The sequence below is a fragment of the Geotrypetes seraphini genome, chromosome 1 (assembly GCF_902459505.1).
Source record: "Geotrypetes seraphini chromosome 1, aGeoSer1.1, whole genome shotgun sequence".
NCBI classification, from domain to species: domain Eukaryota; kingdom Metazoa; phylum Chordata; class Amphibia; order Gymnophiona; family Dermophiidae; genus Geotrypetes; species Geotrypetes seraphini.
The window spans coordinates 117,366,106-117,385,866 of NC_047084.1; the positions used below are offsets into that span (position 1 = coordinate 117,366,106).

A 19,761-nucleotide genomic window follows, 5' to 3' on the forward strand; every position below is an offset into this window, starting at 1 on the left:
TGTCAGTAGATTTAAAAAAAAATGCAATTTCAGTCTAACCTCTAGTTGGCACTGTCCCAAGGTAACAGGTATTGCCATGCTTCTCCACCACTCGCAGAATGTAAACTATTTTAAGTGAATTATCAGAAAGCAGGTATAAAAATATTATAAATAGATTAAGAACATAAGAATAGCCTTACTGGGTCATACTGATGGTCTATCTAGCCCAGTAGCCCATCTTCATGGTGGCCAATCCAGGTCACCAGTACCTGGCAAAAGCCCAAATAGTAGCAACATTCCATAGTTGAGATTGTGATGTCATAATGCCTCATTCCACCAATACCTAAGAATCAACCCCATCAGTGATGTCACAATGGCTTCATTTGTCCTAGACTTGGCTCACATAAGAGCATTAGTTGTCATACTGGGACAGGCTGAAGGTCCCACAAGCCCAGTATCCTGTTTCCAACAGTGGTCAATCTAGATCCCAAGTACCTGGCAGAAACCCAAAGAATAGCAACATTCCAGAGCTGAGATTGTGATGTCATAATGCCTTATTCCACCAATGCCTAAGAGCCAACCTCAGCAGTGATGTCACAATGGATTGATTGTCCTATACTTAGCTCACATAAGAACATAAGAATAGTCATCCTGGGTCAGATCGATGGTCCATCTAGCCCAGTGGTCTAAAACTTGCGGTCTGGGGACCACATGCGGCCTGCCAGGTACTATTTTGAGGCCCTCAGTATGTTTATCATAATCACAAAAGTAAAATAAAACAGTTTCTTGATCGTATGTCTCTTTAGCTATAAATGACAATATTATTATCAAGACTTAGCCAAAAGGAAAGATTTAGAAACTATAAAGAGTTTTACCTCATGCAAAATTATCATTTCTTTAATAAGACATTAACTATTTTTTCTGCGGCCCACCAAGTACCAACAAATCCAAAATGTGGCCCTGCAAAGGGCTTGAGTTGGAGACTGCTGATCTAACCCAATAGCCCGTCTTCATGGTGGCCAATACAAGTCACCAGTACCTGGAAAAACCCAAAGAGAAGCAACATTCCATGCTACCAATTCAGAGCAAGCAAGCTTAAGTTCAGTCATTAGCAGGGCATATCTGTAAAGTATGCACTCACACTTAAATGGCAATTATTTATTTAAGTATTTATATACCACTTATAGCCTAAGTGGTTTACACTCAGGTACTCAAGCCTTTTTCCCCATCTGTCCTGGTGGGCTCACACACTATCTAATGTACCTGGGGTAATGGGAGATTAAGTGACTTGCCCAGGGTCACAGGGAGCAGCGTGGGTTTGAACCCACAACCTCAGGGTGTCGAGGCTGTAGCTTTAACCATTGCACCATTCTAGAAATCAAAATGTACTAACAATGAGCCAAGTATAAGACAATGAAGCTATTGTGACATCACAGATGAGGTTGGCTCTTATTGGTGGAATGAGGCATTATGACATCACAATACCAGCTCTGGTTATCAGAGGCTGTTACTTTTCACACTATTTATTTATTCAGTTTTCTATACTGTTTTCCCAGGGGAGCTCCGAATGGTTTACATGAATTTATTCAGGTACTCAAGCATTTTTCCTTGTCTGTCCTGGTGGGATCACATTCTATAATGTACCTGCAGCAATGGGTGGATTAAGTGACTTGCCCAAGGTCACAAGGAGCAGCGTGGGATTTGAATCTACAACCTCAGGGTGCTGAGGCTGTAGCGTTAACCACTGCACCACTCTAGAAATCAAAATGTAGTAAAAGTGAGCCAAGTATAGGACAATGAAGCCATTGTGACATCACTGATGAGGTTGGCTCTTATTGGTGGAATGAGGCATTGTGACATCACAATACCAGCTCTGGTTATCAGAGGCTGAAACTCTTCACACTATTTATTCATTCAGTTTTCTATACCATTCTTCCAGGGGAGCTCAGAATGGTTTATATGAATTTCTTGTGGTACTCAAGCATTTCCCTGTCTGTTCCAGTGGGCTCACTATCTATCTAATGTACCTGGGGCAATAATAATAATAATAATAACAGTCTATATACCGCAGTACTGTGAAGTTCTATGCGGTTTACAAAAGATTCAAAGAAGGATACAAATTGATTGAACTTAAAAGAGGTGAAAGATAGTGGTTAATAGGTCAAGATAACTGTTATTGAGGAAAAAGAGATGTACGGGTCAGTTGTCTAGATACTTCAGGAACAGATGTGTTTTTAGGCACTTCCTGAATTCCTCATAAGTAGCGGGCGAAAGCAATTGTTCTAGATCTTTACCCCATAATGCTGCCTGATGTGAGAGAAGGTGTTCATGGTATTTTTTCAGTGTGTCTAACTGGGAGACACACGAAGTTGGAATGTGAGCTTCTCTTGTGTCTGTTGGCTGAGAAGGAGAAAAGGTCAGTTATGTATTTAGGGGCTAGTCTGCAACATAGTAACATAGTAGATGACGGCAGATAAAGACCCGAATGGTCCATCCAGTCTGCCCAACCTGATTAAATTTAAATTTTTTTATTTTTTCTTCTTAGCTATTTCTGGGCAAGAATCCAAAGCTTTACCCGGTAATGTGCTTGGGTTCCAACTGCCAAAATCTCTGTTAAGACTTTCTCTAGCCCATCTACACCCTCCCAGCCATTGAAGCCCTCCCCAGCCCATCCTCCACCAAACGGCCATATACAGACACAGACCGTGCAAGTCTGCCCAGTACTGGCCTTAGTTCAATCTTTAATATTATTTTCTGATTCTAAATCTTCTGTGTTCATCCCACGCTTCTTTGAACTCAGTCACAGTTTTACTCTCCACCACCTCTCTCAGGAGCGCATTCCAGGCATCTACCACCCTCTCCGTAAAGTAGAATTTCCTAACATTGCCCCTGAATCTACCACCCGTCAACCTCAAATTATGTCCTCTGGTTTTACCATTTTCCTTTCTCTGAAAAAGATTTTGTTCTACGTTAATACCCTTCAACTATTTGAACGTCTGAATCATATCTCCCCTGTCTCTCCTTTCCTCTAGGGTATACATATTCAGGGCTTCCAGTCTCTCCTCATACGTCTTCTGGCGCAAGCCTCCTATCATTTTCGTCGCCCTCCTCTGGACCGCCTCAAGTCTTCTTATGTCCTTCGCTAGATACGGTCTCCAAAACTGAACACAATACTCCAAGTGGGGCCTTACCAATGACCTGTACAGGGGCATCAACACTTTCTTCCTTCTACTGACTACACCTCTCTTTATACAGCCCAGCATCCATCTGGTAGTACTTTAAAGCAGAGGCAGGCGAACTTAAACTTTACGCGTGCTTCCATCAGTAGCCAGTGCAACTGTTGGTAGTAAGGTGCCACGTGATCAAAGATTAGTCTGACCGCTGCATTTTGCATCAATTGTAAACATCGCATATTCTTTTGGGAAATTGCTAAATAGGCGATGTTACAGTAATCAAGTTGACTTAGTACGAGGGATTGTACCAGGATTCTGAATGCTGACGTATCAAAATATGATTTAATGGATCTAAGTTTCCAGAGAGTGAAAAAACCCTTTCTGATTAAGGAGTCTACTTGGTCTTTCATGGTTAGGCATTGATACAGGGTTATACCCAGTATCTTTATGGAAGACTGAATAGGGCAACTAAGTTTATTGATGCATAGTGGTGTTTTGGTGTCAAGCGGATGTGGCGAAGCAACGAAAAATTTCGTTTTTTCTGAATTAAGTTTGAGCTTGAAGTCAGTCATCCATTGCTCCATCAAATTTATAACTTCAGATGCCTTGGGAATATTTTCCAAGATAGAGTTAGCAAATGGGATGATTTTTGTAAAGTCATCTGCGTAACTGAATAATTTTATCCCTAGCTGGGTTAATTGCACGCCCAGTGAGGACATGTAAACATTGAAAAGCAATGGGGATAGCGGTGACCTTTACGGTACACCGGATGGATTGCTCCAGGTATTGGAGAGATCATAATTGAAACGTACCTGATAGGTATGGGACATAAGGAAGCCACAAAACCAGTTCAACACCTCATCCCTGATACCAATAGTGTCTAGGCATTGTAGCATTTTCCCATGGTCTACTAGATCAAGGGCAGAGCTCATATCAAATTGCATGATCAGGGCATTGAGGCCCTTGCTAAACAATTATCTAAGATAGCCGCAATTACTGTCTCCATACTGAATAAAGGTCTAAAACCGGATTGGGTTTCATGTAAGAGAGAGAACTGATTAAAATATTCCATCAACTTGGTGTTTACCAGTCCTTCCATGATTTTTACAATAAATGGAATGGATGCTACTGGTCTATAGTTGGTTACTAGAGCTGATGATTCCTTACTATTTTTAGGATTGGGGTTATTATTATGTGACCGTTATTAGTGAGGAACTTCCCATTTTTTAGGTTATGGGCTAAGTAGTGCAGCAACGATAGTTTAAATTCTAATGGCGCCGCTTTCATAATTTCCGTGGGGACATGAGTCCAGAACACAATATGATTTAGAGTATTTGTTATAAAGTTTGGTATAGTTATTCCATTCTAAGTCTTGAAAGGAACTCCAGATCATATCTGCTGGTATTTCATTTCCTTATATATTAGCTATTTGATGATTGCTAGGGTCATTTGTTGAACAGTTGTTTCTTAGGTTTTTAATTTTTAAATCGAAATGTAGTGCTAAATCATTCGCAGAGGGTAACTTGATGTTGTGTACGGGTAGAGTGTAGCGAGTGGTGTCAAATAAATTTGTGATCAAGTTAAACAGCTCTTTTGTATTGATTCCTTGTGAATCGTTGCAAGATAAGTTGATTTTGGTGGAGTAGAATGCTTTATGTTTGTTTTTTATCAGTTGTTTGTAGATTTTTATGTTAGCTCTCCATTTGTTGCGGTCTGTCAATTCTCCTGTTTTTTTCCAAATTCTTTCGTCGTCTAGCTAGTTGTTTCGTTTTTAGAAGTTCGGTGTCAAACCATTTGTTATATTTATTTGCATTACTTTTGCTATTACGTTTAGGGGCAATTATATCTAAAATGGATGTGCTGGTTGTCGTCCAGTGATCCCAGAAATCGACTCCTTCATCTATCTCCGCTTGCAGTTCATATTGTGACCAGTATTCTTCTGGATTAATATAACCTCTTGTTTGATGTTCTCTTTTTATCATCGGACGTGTTCTAGATTTTTGATGAGACCAGATTAACTTGAAATAGTCAATAAAATGGTCAGACCAGTTATCGTGACATCAGGTGCCTTCAGGTAGATAGATGACAGGGTCTAGGATTTCCTTTGTGGACAAGGCTACCACATCTAAATGATGGCCTTTTTCATGTGTTTGTGTGGGTACAGGGAGGCTGTAGTTGAGTAGGGATAGAAAGTTTTTAAACTCTTTCGTGTCTGTATTGTCCTCTTCATCTAAGTGTATGTTTATGTCTCCTGCAATGATATTGTAGGAAGGACCAATTGAATTATGTAGGACAAATTCACAGAAGTCCTCTTTGGCTTTTGGCCAGCTTTTTGGTGGGACATAGAATAGTATGCAAGATAGGGATTCTTCTAGTTGATTGTTACTGATTTTACAGGCTAAAATTTTTAGTTGGTTGGTCATTTTGGAATCCAATAGTTCAAACTCAAATCCTTCTTTAAGAATAATTGCTAATCCTCCTCCTTTTTTCCCTCGCGGTTTAGCGTAAGGATTTTAAAATGATCTGGTAAGATCCATTAACAAACGGATGGACAAAGGAGACCCCATAGATATCATATACCTAGATTTCCAAAAAGCCTTTGACAAGGTGCCTCATGAACGTCTACTCCGGAAACTGAAGAGCCATGAGGTGGAAGGAGACGTACATAGATGGATCAGAAACTGGTTGGCGGGAAGGAAACAGAGGGTAGGAGTAAAGGGCCACTACTCGGACTGGAGGAGGGTCACGAGTGGTGTCCTGTAGGGCTCGGTGCTCGGGCCGCTGCTATTCAATATATTCATAAATGATCTAGAAACAGGGATGAAGTGTGAGATAATAAAATTTGTGGATGACACCAAACTCTTTAGTGGAGCTCGGACTAAAGAGGACTGCGAAGAATTGCAAAGGGACTTAAACAAACTAGGGGAATGGGCGATGAGATGGCAGATGAAGTTCAACGTTGAGAAATGTAAAGTAGTACAGGTGGGAAGCAGAAACCCGAGGTACAACTACACGATGGGAGGGATCTTATTAAATGAGAGTACCCAAGAAAGGGACTTGGGGGTAATGGTGGACATGACAATGAAGCCGACGGCACAGTGTGCAGCCGCCGCTAAGAGAGCGAACAGAATGCTAGGTATAATCAAGAAGGGTATTACTACCAGAACGAAAGAAGTTATCCTGCCGTTGTATCGGGCGATGGTGCGTCTGCATCTGGAGTACTGCGTCCAATATTGGTCGCCGTACCTTAAGAAGGATATGGCGTTACTTCAGAGGGTTCAGAGGAGAGCGACACGTCTGATAAAAGGGATGGAAAACTTTTCATACGCCGAGAGATTGGAGAAACTGGGACTCTTTTCCCTGGAGAAGAGGAGACTTAGGGGGGATATGATAGAGTCTTACAAGATCATGAAGGGCATAGAGAGAGTAGAGAGGGACAGAAAGAGAGAGAGAGAAAGGGAGAGAGACAGAGAGAGAGAGAGAGAGAGAAAGAGAGAGAAAGATTGGAGGAACTGGGTCTCTTTTCCCTGGAGAAGAGGAGACTTAGAGGGGATATGATAGAGGCTTACAAGATCATGAAGGGCATAGAGAGAGTAGAGAGGGACAGAAAGAGAGAGAGAGAGAAAGGGAGAGAGACAGAAATAGAGAGAGAGAGAGAGAGAGAAAGGGAGAGAGAGAAAGATTGGAGGAACTGGGTCTCTTTTCCCTGGAGAAGAGGAGACTTAGAGGGGATATGATAGAGACTTACAAGATCATGAAGGGCATAGAGAGAGTAGAGAGGGATAGAAAGAGAGAGAGAAAGGGAGAGAGACAGAAATAGAGAGAGAGAGAGAAAGGGAGAGAGAGAAAGATTGGAGAAACTGGGTCTCTTTTCCCTGGAGAAGAGGAGACTTAGGGGGGATATGATAGAGGCTTACAAGATCATGAAGGGCATAGAGAGAGTGGAGAGAGACAGAAAGAGAGAGAGAGAAAGGGAGAGAGACAGAAATAGAGAGAGAGAGAGAGAAAGGGAGAGAGAGAAAGATTGGAGGAACTGGGTCTCTTTTCCCTGGAGAAGAGAAGACTTAGAGGGGATATGATAGAGGCTTACAAGATCATGAAGGGCATAGAGAGAGTAGAGAGGGACAGAAAGAAAGAGAGAGAAAGGGAGAGAGACAGAAATAGAGAGAGAGAGAAAGAGAGAGAAAGATTGGAGGAACTGGGTCTCTTTTCCCTGGAGAAGAGGAGACTTAGAGGGGATATGATAGAGGCTTACAAGATCATGAAGGGCATAGAGAGAGTGGAGAGAGACAGAAAGAGAGAGAGAGAAAGGGAGAGAGACAGAATTAGAGAGAGAGAGAGAGAGAGAGAGAGAGAGAGAAAGATTGGAGAAACTAGGTCTCTTTTCCCTGGAGAAGAGGAGACTTAAAGGGGATATGATAGAGGCTTACAAGATCATGAAGGGCATAGAGAGAGTTGAGAGAGACAGAAAGAGAGAGAGAGAAAGGGAGAGAGACAGAAATAGAGAGAGAGAGAGAGAGAGAGAGAGAGAAAGGGAGAGAGAGAAAGATTGGAGGAACTGGGTCTCTTTTCCCTGGAGAAGAGGAGACTTAGAGGGGATATGATAGAGACTTACAAGTTCATGAAGGGCATAGAGGGAGTAGAGAGGGACAGAAAGAGAGAGAGAAAGGGAGAGAGACAGAAATAGAGAGAGAGAGAGAGAAAGAGAGAGAAAGATTGGAGGAACTGGGTCTCTTTTCCCTGGAGAAGAGGAGACTTAGAGGGGATATGATAGAGGCTTACAAGATCATGAAGGGCATAGAGAGAGTGGAGAGGGACAGAAAGAGAGAGAGAGAAAGGGAGAGAGACAGAAATAGAGAGAGAGAAAGGGAGAGAGAGAAAGATTGGAGAAACTGGGTCTCTTTTCCCTGGAGAAGAGGAGACTTAAAGGGGATATGATAGAGGCTTACAAGATCATGAAGGGCATAGAGAGAGTAGAGAGAGACAGAAAGAAAGAGAGAGAAAGGGAGAGAGACAGAAATAGAGAGAGAGAGAGAGAGAGAGAGAGAGAGAGAAAGAGAGAGAAAGATTGGAGGAACTGGGTCTCTTTTCCCTGGAGAAGAGGAGACTTAGAGGGGATATGATAGAGACTTACAAGATCATGAAGGGCATAGAGAGAGTGGAGAGGGACAGAAAGAGAGAGAGAAAGGGAGAGAGACAGAAATAGAGAGAGAGAGAGAGAAAGGGAGAGAGAGAAAGATTGGAGAAACTGGGTCTCTTTTCCCTGGAGAAGAGGAGACTTAGAGGGGATATGATAGAGACTTACAAGATCATGAAGGGCATAGAGAGAGTAGAGAGGGACAGAAAGAGAGAGAGAAAGGGAGAGAGACAGAAATATAGAGAGAGAGAGAGAGAGAGAAAGGGAGAGAGAGAAAGATTGGAGAAACTGGGTCTCTTTTCCCTGGAGAAGAGGAGACTTAGAGGGGATATGATAGAGGCTTACAAGATCATGAAGGGCATAGAGAGAGTGGAGAGGGACAGAAAGAGAGAGAGAGAAAGGGAGAGAGACAGAAATAGAGAGAGAGAAAGGGAGAGAGAAAGATTGGAGAAACTGGGTCTCTTTTCCCTGGAGAAGAGGAGACTTAAAGGGGATATGATAGAGGCTTACAAGATCATGAAGGGCATAGAGAGAGTAGAGAGAGACAGAAAGAAAGAGAGAGAAAGGGAGAGAGACAGAAATAGAGAGAGAGAGAGAGAGAGAGAGAGAGAGAGAGAAAGATTGGAGGAACTGGGTCTCTTTTCCCTGGAGAAGAGGGGATATGATAGAGACTTACAAGATCATGAAGGGCATAGAGAGAGTGGAGAGGGACAGAAAGAGAGAGAGAAAGGGAGAGAGACAGAAATAGAGAGAGAGAGAGAGAAAGGGAGAGAGAGAAAGATTGGAGAAACTGGGTCTCTTTTCCCTGGAGAAGAGGAGACTTAGAGGGGATATGATAGAGACTTACAAGATCATGAAGGGCATAGAGAGAGTAGAGAGGGACAGAAAGAGAGAGAGAAAGGGAGAGAGACAGAAATAGAGAGAGAGAGAGAGAGAGAAAGGGAGAGAGAGAAAGATTGGAGAAACTGGGTCTCTTTTCCCTGGAGAAGAGGAGATTTAAAGGGGATATGATAGAGGCTTACAAGATCATGAAGGGCATAGAGAGAGTGGAGAGAGACAGAAAGAGAGAGAGAGAGAGAGAAAGGGAGAGAGACAGAAATAGAGAGAGAGAGAGAGAGAAAGGGAGAGATAGAAAGATTGGAGAAACTGGGTCTCTTTTCCCTGTAGAAGAGGAGACTTAGAGGGGATATGATAGAGACTTACAAGATCATGAAGGGCATAGAGAGAGTAGAGAGGGACAGATTCTTCAAACTTTCAAAACATAAAAGAACAAGAGGGCATTTGAGAAAGTTGGAAGGGGGCAGATTCAAAATGAATGCTAGGAAGTTCTTCTTTACCCAACGTGTGGTGGACACCTGGAATGCGCTTCCAGAGGACGTAATAGGGCAGAGTACGGTACTGGGGTTCAAGAAAGGATTGGACAATTTCCTGCTGGAAAAGGGGATAGGGGGGTATAGATAGAGGATTTCTGCACAGGTCCTGGACCTGTTGGGCCACCGCGTGAGCGGACTGCTGGGCACGATGGACCTCGGGTCTGACCCAGCGGAGGCATTGCTTATGTTCTTATGTAGATCAATTATTATTGGATCATCTCCAGACAATAACCATATTTTGGTTAGAAAAAGGCAGGCTATTTGCTTGCTGATGATCCAATCTTTAATTAGGAAAGCCTTGTTCCTGACAGATCTAGTATTAAGATATGCACAGGGAATAGATGCGGATGTGATAGGTTTGGTAGAGGTAGTGGTTCTGATAGGTTTTACTTCCCTTATTCTTTTTTTATGGGTTTGTTGATGTCTTCTTTTATTTGAGAGAGCATTAATGTGATTTATTATATCTTCTTGTGGGTTAATGATGTGCATGATCGATAGATCAGGGTAGTGGATTGATTGTAATTGTGGGTAGAGTGAGTTAACATCTTTGATGCTACCGCTTATCAGATAGATCAATAAGATCAGGAGGAGATTCATGTTTGCAGGGTAGTGTGTTTCTTCCTGTCGCAAGAACTGTATTAGTTTCTCTAAAATTCTCAATTTATAGTTTGTATGGTTGTTAGGCGGATTGATATAGTTCTTAAGATGTAGTTAGAAGTTGATAGTGGTGGTTGAATTGGGGGAGTTCACTATCGCAAATTGAGACATACATATGTCTAATACATGTGTTCAACAGTCATTCCTGCGTCTAATATGTGGGTCTAATGTATGTGTCTAGAGTATGCATCTAATGCATGTGCCTAATCCATGCATTCAATGATTGCGTTTGATGTAAACAAACACGTGTGTCCTATGTATCTGGAGCATGCGTTTAGCAATCACATACGTATCTATTACAAGCATCTAATAATTACACATGCATCTAATAATCATACATGTCTCTGACAGTTGTACATGCCTCTAACCGTAACACATGTCTCTAACATTTTCACATGCCTCTAGCAATTACACATGCATTTAGAAATCTGGCACTTACAGCGTGGACATCAAAGTTTGGCAGAATAGGGGGATTAAGTGACTTGCCCAGGGTCACAAGGAGCAGTGGGGGTTTGAACCCACAACTTCTGGATGCTCAGGCTGTAGCTTTAACCACTGCACTATTCTAGAAATTAAAATGTAATAAAAGTGAACCAAGTATATGACAATGAAGCCATTGTGACATCACTGATGAGGTTGGTTCTTATTGGTGGAATGAGGCCTTATAATGTCACAGTACAGGCTCTGGTTATCAGAGGTTGAAGCTTTTCACACTCTTTATTCACTTGCTTTTCTATACCCTTCTCCCAGGGGAGCTCAGAACAGTTTACATGAATTTATTCAGGTACAGAAGCATTTTCCCCTGTCTGCTCTGGTGGGCAATTGGAGATTAAGTGACTTGCCCAGGGTCACAAGAAGCAGCAAGGATTTGAACCCACAACCTGAGGTTGCCGAGGCTGTTGCTCTAACCACTACATCATACATTAGAATATTAGCATATATGTTTTATTTATATAGTCGACTCCACTTGAGTGCAAGGCCACGTTTTAGTCATGAAAAATCACAGTAAGCTGTAGTCATAAGAACATAAGAACTGCCATCTCCAGATCAGACCTTCGGTCCATCAAGTCTGGCAATCCGCACATGCGGAGGCCCAGCCAGCTGTACACCTGGCGTAATTTTAGTCCCCCATAACCCTCTATGCCTCTCGTAAGGAGATGTGCATCTAGTTTGCTTTTAAACCCTAGAACGGTGGATTCCTTAATAACCTCCTCTGGGAGAGCATTCCAGGTGTCCACCACTCGTTGCATGAAGCAGAACTTCCTGATATTTGTCCTGGACTTGTCCCCCCTTAGCTTCAGTCCATGTCCTCTTGTCCGTGTCACATTGGACATTATGAATAATTTTTTTTCCTGCTCTATTTTGTCGATTCCTTTCAGTATTTTGAAAGTCTCGATCATATCCCCTCACAGTCTCCTTTTCTCAAGGGAGAACAATCCCAGTCTCTTAAGTCGTTCCTCGTATTCCAAGTTCTCCATACCTTTTATTAGCTTTGTTGCTTGTCTCTGCACTCTCTCCAGGAGTTTTATGTCCTTTTTTAGTCAAATGCAATAAAACTTTTATTCAGCAAAAAAACACACGATAAACAATTCTACACGGTTCAGTTTTAGAATCAGCACTGTTCCATCTAATGCAATACTGTACACTGTAAACCTTTTTTTAAATCAACATTCTACTCAAATAATCAGCGTATGTAGGGACTTAAGTGCGTCCGAGAAGGAAACAATCTCTGCAGGTGTTTCATTAGTCATGATGCCTGCAGCAACATCTCCATCCTCATCAGACTCTCGGTTGGCTGCAGTATCCTTTATGACTGTATAGATATCAGAATTAGTGCTGTCAGATGATGTGGGCACATCGTTGTCAATGGCAACATACAGCTCAAACTCTTGTGGCAAGAGTCCAACTGGGAGTTCAATGGACAAAGTGTCAGCTTCAGTTGTTTCATCAGATGCGTGAATGAAGCTCACTCATTGATAGCAATTTGAAATCATGGATGATGAGACTCAACTCCACACCTCAGCAGCTCAGGGACTGGATTCCGTGCTTGCATCAATACCTGCCATCACATATCTTAAGATGAACGACCTGTAATGACATTTGAAGTTGGCAATTATCCCCTGGTCCATTGGTTGGATCAAAGATGTTGGGTTTGGTGGCAGAAACACAAGTTTGATGTTGGTTAGTCTTATGTCATTGCTGTGTGCTGCACAGTTATCACACAGCATTATAATGTGTCTCCTACGCCTTCTCATCAGATTGTCAAGTTTCTGCAATCATTCAATCCACAGTGTCGCCATCATCCAAGCGTTTTTGTTGCTTTCATATTCAACAGGTAGGCGTTTAATGTTTTTGAAGCACCAAGGATTTCAATTCTTCCCAATCACCAGTGGCTCGAGCTTTTCGCTACCATCCATATTGCAACTGAGCAGCACTGTTAATCTCTCCTTTGGCACATTGAAGACAACAGTTTCACTGTGTTTGAAAGCCAATGTTCTATCAGGGATAACACGCCAGTACAGACCAGTGAGTCTCACGTCTATAGTGTGTAAACTCATGGAAACACTGATCAAACAGAATATTGACACATTCCTAGACGAAAAAAACTGCGTGATCCACACCAACACGGGTTCACCCAGGGAAGATCCTGCCAATCTAATCTGATTAGCTTTTTTGACTGGGTTACTAGACAACTGGACGCTGGAGAGTCACTGGACGTGGTATACTTGGACTTCAGTAAAGCATTTGATAGCGTCCCTCATCGAAGATTACTAAACAAGCTGAAATCGATAGGATTAGGAGATACTCTAACTACATGGGTTGGGGATTGGCTGAGCAGTAGACTTCAGAAGGTGGTGGTGAACGGTACCCCATCCGAAGCATCAGAAGTGATCAGTTGAGTGCCGCAGGGCTCGGTCCTGGGCCCGATTCTATTCAACTTATTCATAAGAGATATGACGCGGGGACTTAGAGGAAGGGTATCACTGTTCGCCGACGACACCAAACTTTGCAACATAGTAGGCAGAAGCTTGTTACCTGATGATATGACACACGACCTACTGCTTCTGGAACAATGGTCGACTACTTGGCAGCTAGGATTCAATGCTAAAAAATGCAAGATAATGCACCTGGGTAAGAGAAACCCACGCAGAACTTATCTACTAAATGGTGAGACCTTGGTTAGGACCACGACGGAACGCGATCTAGGAGTGATCATTAGTGAGGACATGAAGGTTGCCAATCAAGTGGAGAAGGCTACCTCCAGGGCAAGACAAAAGATGGGATGTATCCGCAGAGGTTTTGTCAGCAGGAGACATGAAGTTATGATGCCGTTGTACAGAGCCATGGTGAGGCCTCACTTGGAGTACTGTGTTCAGTTTTGGAGACCACATTACCGAAAGGATGTGCTGAGGATCGAGTCGGTGCAGCGAGCGGTCACCAGGATGGTCTTGGGGCTCAGGGATCTCACGTATGAAGAAAGACTAAAGAAATTGCGGCTGTACTCACTTGAGGAAAGAAGAGAACGGGGAGATATGATTGAAACGTATAAGTACATCATGGGACGTATCGAGACAGAAGAGGATATCTTCTGGCTCATGGGACCCTCGACCACCAGAGGGCATCCACTGAAAGTCAGGGGAGGGAAGTTTCATGGAGACTCCAGGAAGTACTTCTTTACCGAAAGAGTGGTGGATCATTGGAACAGACTCCCACTCCAGGTGATAGAGGCCAGCAGCGTGACAGATTTTAAGAGAAAATGGGATACTCATGTGGGATCGTTAAGGGAGTAAACTCAGGGGGGAGGGATACTTGGAATGGGCAGACTTGGTGGGCTATAGCCCTTTTCTGCCGCTGTTTCTATGTTTCTATGTTTCTACAGGCCCGTCTCATCGGCGTTGAAAACGTCGCATGGTTCATACCCACCAATGACTGATGGCAACACTTCCATGACTCATCTTTCTGTACCAAACTCATCTGCGTCTTGTTTTTCGCCATGCTGCTTCTTAAATTTTATGCCGTTACGAATCTTCCACCTCTCCAGCCATCCGTTTGTTGCTTGGAAGTCTTTTACGCCCAGTTCTTCAGATAGTTGTGCTACTTTCTCCATCAGCAGAGGCCCATTGATTGGCAGTTGACGACTTCTAGCTTCAGTAAACCATCGCAGCAACACATGTTCAACGTCTCCAGCCTTCCCAATTCTTTTCTGTTTCCTGGTAGGATTGCTGTTATTTTGCCAGTCTTTCAATATGGCTTGCTTTTTTTGAGAATCTGAGAAATCTGGCTAGGATGAACGCTGTCATGTTTTGCAATAGAGACCTGACTCTCCTGTTGGTCAAGACTCTGTAAGACATCGACACGTTCAGCCAAGGACAAAGATTTATCTCCACAAGATGCCATGGTGCAGTTTCGAAAGTTCGAACACCTGGCCAGGCCTAGACTGCTGATCCAAAACGCATGGCTCATCAATGTGAGAACATGATTGCTTTAACCAGAGTGAACGTAACGTGAACAAATAGAGCTGGGACCTATAACATCAGTGTGCTTAAGTGGATTGTATGCTTATCAGAATTGCAATATCTGTCGTTTACATCCATTGACTTTAATGTCAAAAAAATCGGACCATGGTAGTAGGTTGCAGTTAACCGAAGCGTGCGCTTAACTGATGTGCACATAGGTGGAGTCGACTGTATGTGTTCATATACTTGCATATATATCAAAATTCCACCAAAGCATCATTCTATAAATACATGTAATTTATATAGTACATACTTTACAAGTAAATGTACACATAGGCAGAGTTTGAGTGGGGCATGGGTGGGACTCACATTTACAAATGTAACTTATAGAATACTATAAATTATGCACATATCTTGTGCACTTCGGAGAACCTACTTATGACTGTTGTATGGTAAGTGTGCTTATATCTAAATAATTGGTATATATTTTCACAGTTACTGTAGTATTCTATACATTTTATGGTGAAGACCACTGACCATTTTAGTAGACACTCTGGACCGACTCCATCCTGTTTAAAGGTGCGGTCCTCAGAATCTTACACACTACTTTAAATGAGGTCTCAGCAGTCACTTATACAGAAGTATTATCAGCTTCTTTTTCCTACTGACCATTCCACTCCCTCTGCACCCAAGCATCCTTCTGGGGTGCAAATTCTCAAAACTTTAACGCCATCGCTAGACTGTTTTCTGACTGTTTGGCCTGCACGCATTTTAGTGGCGGATTACCTAAACGGATTATCTCTGTCTTTAGCGACATTTCTAGCAGTCTCCGACACTGACATACAAATGGGCTCTTCAACATTGAAATGAGCCCTCTGGTTGATTCTTAAAAATTGCTGAGCCATTTTCTGATTTTCTCCTGCCGCAAACTCCCCCCCTTGGAATGGGAGAGATGCCCACTCTCTCCCGCTGCCATACAACACCCCCCCTGCTTCTGACGCCCACTCCCTTACTTCCATGTAGATGTCTGATCTGAGGGACGCGGATTCCCTTCACCCAGCTTGCCCGCGTCTTCCAAATGGGCCTTCCCCTCCCTGGTACATTCTGGGATGCACCGGGGAGGGGCTTGAGGCTCTGATTGGCCCACGTTGTTTAAAGCCCCTCCCTGGCACATGCAAATTTAGCGAATCTGCTGTCCACCAACCTCATTTGCATGCACAATTTTTTGAGAATGACTCGCTTTTTGAAATTTGCTATCAAAACAGCTGCGTTAGCAGATCGTCTCTTTTTAATGCAGATTTTTGAGAATCCTGGCCTGGCTTTTTAAGTTTGTTTCTCCATTGCATCCTATTTGAAGATTGTGCATTTAGTGATAAATTGTGAATGATAGAGTGTCTTTACATATCCACTGTAAATTAAGTATAATTCAGTTAATTTCAGAGAATCAAAGTACAATTTCTTGATTTGCATGTGGAGCCTGAAATATCATATACTCATTTGTCATTCAAATGTGGTGTCCCTCCCCCCCTGAAAATAATCCTTATGGGACCTATCTGAGGAAAACAGGGAGCAAACATGCTATATTTTAACACTTTTTCTTGTAACATTTTTCTTGTAGATTGTTGCCCACAAGAATGGAATTTAGTAGGTGATAAATGTCTTTTCATTTCAAAATATTCTGCTACTTGGGAACACAGCAAAACTTATTGTGAACAGAAGTTCTCTAGACTTCTTATCTTCAAAACTGAGGATCCAGAAATAAAGGTAAAGACTATATCTTTATGCTTTAAGTTTTGTGATTGATAATCTCTTAGGAATGGAATAACCCCTGTGGCCCATGATCTACAAATGATCAAACTATCAGTAAAATCATTTTTGGAAGGAGTGGGCTGTATTCTTGCTTAATCCAGTTTAACAGAAGTTGGTGAGATCTTTAGATGTTCAGCTAGCTCATATGAGAAACTTGGACCAAAATGAGAGAAAACGAAAAGGGCTGATTCTATAAACAGGTGTCTGGCAACCAATCGGGAGGCACGTTTTAAAAGAAAACTCCCCAAGGCAGGTAGTTATTTATGGTAGCTATTTAAAAGGAAGGGGAAGGCCCGCCACTTTGGAGCGGCGGGCCTGATGCCCAGAGGGAGTAAGTATCTCTAATGTAACCAAGGTTAAAGAAGGTACAATATTAGGGCCATCACTTCAGGTCTCAGCTGTTTAGGGTCTGGGCAGTGGAGCAAGGCTGCTTTGGGTATAAGCTGGAGGGACCGTAAAGAAAAGATGTGATGGGCCACGTTGAAGCATGGCCAGGAAGACAGGACCACTGCAGGAAGGTGTGCAGCATTACTCACTGCTGAGGGGAAGTTAGTGAACCGCTAGGAGCAGGCCCGAGTCAAGATGTGGTAGGCTGGGGGAGCACTGAATTCTTGTGGCGGTGATGTCATTTGACCACGTATGCACAGACATCACCGGGTGCCAAATGGACCTAGTTGGCCCGAAGAAAAAGTATTTTGGGGTTCCTGGAACATCGGAAGTGCTGGGGAAAGACTCCGGAGAGCCTTCCCTGAAGATTTCTTTGTGTGGGTCTTTTTAATTTTTAAACGGGCACGTGTGCGAGAGAGAGAGAGAGCAGCAGTAGTCAGGAGTTGGCATCGGTGTCACCATGGCAAATGGGCTCATGGCCAGAGCCTGCTACGGGCACGATGAGGTTGTTACAAGAGAAGAAAAGTAAAGATTTTAAAGGTGAAGATGAGTCCCCACAGATAAGGACTGGTGTCTTACATTTTTTTATGTGTTGTGGTTGAATTTTGGAGTGGTGTATGCAATTTTTGGAACTGCAAACTGCTGATTTCTGCAACAGGCATGTGTGTTCCTTGTTTAGGAGATCTGGTGGATATATTTGGATGAAGCTGAACTTGTATCAGTTTTTAAGAGGTGTAATTAGAAAATATTTGATGAGAAGTGATTTTGTAGTTGTAAAATTAAGTTCTGGGGGTCTCACGGCCCACCTGCACACGTGGGCGGAGCTACAAACAGAAAATCAGATTTCACCCATTCAAGTCAATGGAAAAAATGTAAAAAGCTGTGGGACCGATTTGAACGAAACTTGGTATGCAGATCCCTCACTACCTGGGGTGATATGTTCTGGGGGTCTCGCGGCCCACCTGCACACGTGGGCGGAGCTACAAACAGAAAATCACGTTTCACCCATTCAGGTCAATGGAAAAAATGTAAAAAGTTTGACCTTTATTTATCAAGTTTGACCTTTATTTGATAAATCGCTTATAATAACATCTAAGCGATGTACAGTAATAAAAACCATCAGGGTGTGGTAATACAATTAATTTACAATAGTTACTCATAAAACAAACAAAATTAGACGAACAGGGGGGGTGGGAAGGAGGGGGAAAAGTTACAATCTTGTTCTTAGTTAGAGAAAGACATCGAAAGGGAAACACATTGGGTATTAAAGGGTAAGAAAAAATATTGGATCTAAAAAGTGCTAAAAGGTGGAATTTCATATGTCAAACGCGTCTTGAAATAGGTAAGTTTTTAAAATTTTCTTAAAAACAGCGAGGTCAGTTTCGTTTTTAATGAAGTTTGGAAGGGAGATGCCATTCTCACATTAATTCAAAAACGGCTTGACCGATTTGAACGAAACTTGGTATGCAGATCCCTCACTACTTGGGGTCATATGTTCTGGGGGTCTTCCGGCCCACCTGCACACGTTGGCCAAGCTACAAGCAGAAAATCGGATTTCACCCATTCATGTCAATGGAAAAAATGTAATAAGCTGTGGGACCGATTTGAACGAAACTTGGTATGCAGATCCCTTACTACCTGGGGTGATATGTTCTTGGGGTCTCGCAGCCCACCTGCACACGTGGGCGGAGCTACAAACAGAAAATCAGATTTCACCCATTCAAGTCAATGGAAAAAATGTAAAAAGCTGTGGGACCGATTTGAACGAAAATTGGTATGCAGATCCCTCACTACCGGGGGTGATATGTTCTGGGGGTCTCGCGGCCCACCTGCACACATGGGCGGAGCTACAAACAGAAAATCAGATTTCACCCATTCAAGTCAATGGAAAAAATGTAAAAAGCTGTGGGACCGATTTGAACTAAACTTGGTATGCAGATCCCTCACTACCTGGGGTGATATGTTCTGGGGGTCTCGCGGCCCACCTGCACACGTGGGAAGGGTGGGTTCACCCAATAATGTATATGTTCTTGCTCCTGGAGGTGAAACTAAAAATGTTGTTTATAATCAAGTTTTGTGTTAGTTGTATTGTATTCATTTTGTCAAATATTTCACATTATAATTTGAATATTGTACTTTTTATAAAGCTGTAAAAAAATAATTTCATTCACCACTATAAAGTATCTTTATTTGAATCCATTTACAGTGTTATTGCTATAATTAAATACCCGTGCAACGCCGGGCCATCAGCTAGTATCTAATAAAAGTTTCTGCTGACCATATGCCTGCTTATTTATAAAATTTCATAGAGAAAACATTATGGGCTCCTTTTACTAAGCCGTGACTTTTCATCACACACTAACCCCCGCGCTAGCCAAAAACTACCACCTGCTCAAGAGGAGGCGGTAGCAGCTAGGGTGGCCGGTGGTTTAGCGCGTGCTATTACCAGTGGCGTACCTAGGGTATGTGGCACCCGGGGCCCATCATTTTTTGACACCCCCCCCATCTATATGAAAAATATGATTTTTAGTACCAATCTACATATCGCACCACAAGAGTGTACCTAGGAAAAGGCTGCATCTTAAACACTGCAGTGAGCACTAGAACACCAACACATACATTGTAAAACTAAACAAGCCAGATCCCGCACAGTCAATTGGTCCTGTAGTCAATGCCAACTGAAAACTATGTCTTTTTCAGAATACACAGAACAGAGATACACCCTCGCCCAAAATGGAATAATCACAAACTAAAAATAGAAATATGTAGACAAAAGTTAAACTGATCCG

At 42.6% G+C, this 19,761-nt stretch overlaps 1 protein-coding gene across 1 annotated transcript in view; it reads left to right on the forward strand.

Moving 5' to 3' along the window:
* LOC117352678 (B-cell differentiation antigen CD72-like) overlaps nucleotides 1–19,761 on the forward strand; it is a 76,305-nt gene that overhangs the window by 26,365 nt on the left and 30,179 nt on the right. The window contains exon 5 of the mRNA XM_033929255.1: nucleotides 16,395–16,540. Within this exon, the coding sequence (XP_033785146.1) occupies nucleotides 16,395–16,540 (146 nt within the window). The remainder of the gene's footprint in view (nucleotides 1–16,394; nucleotides 16,541–19,761) is intronic.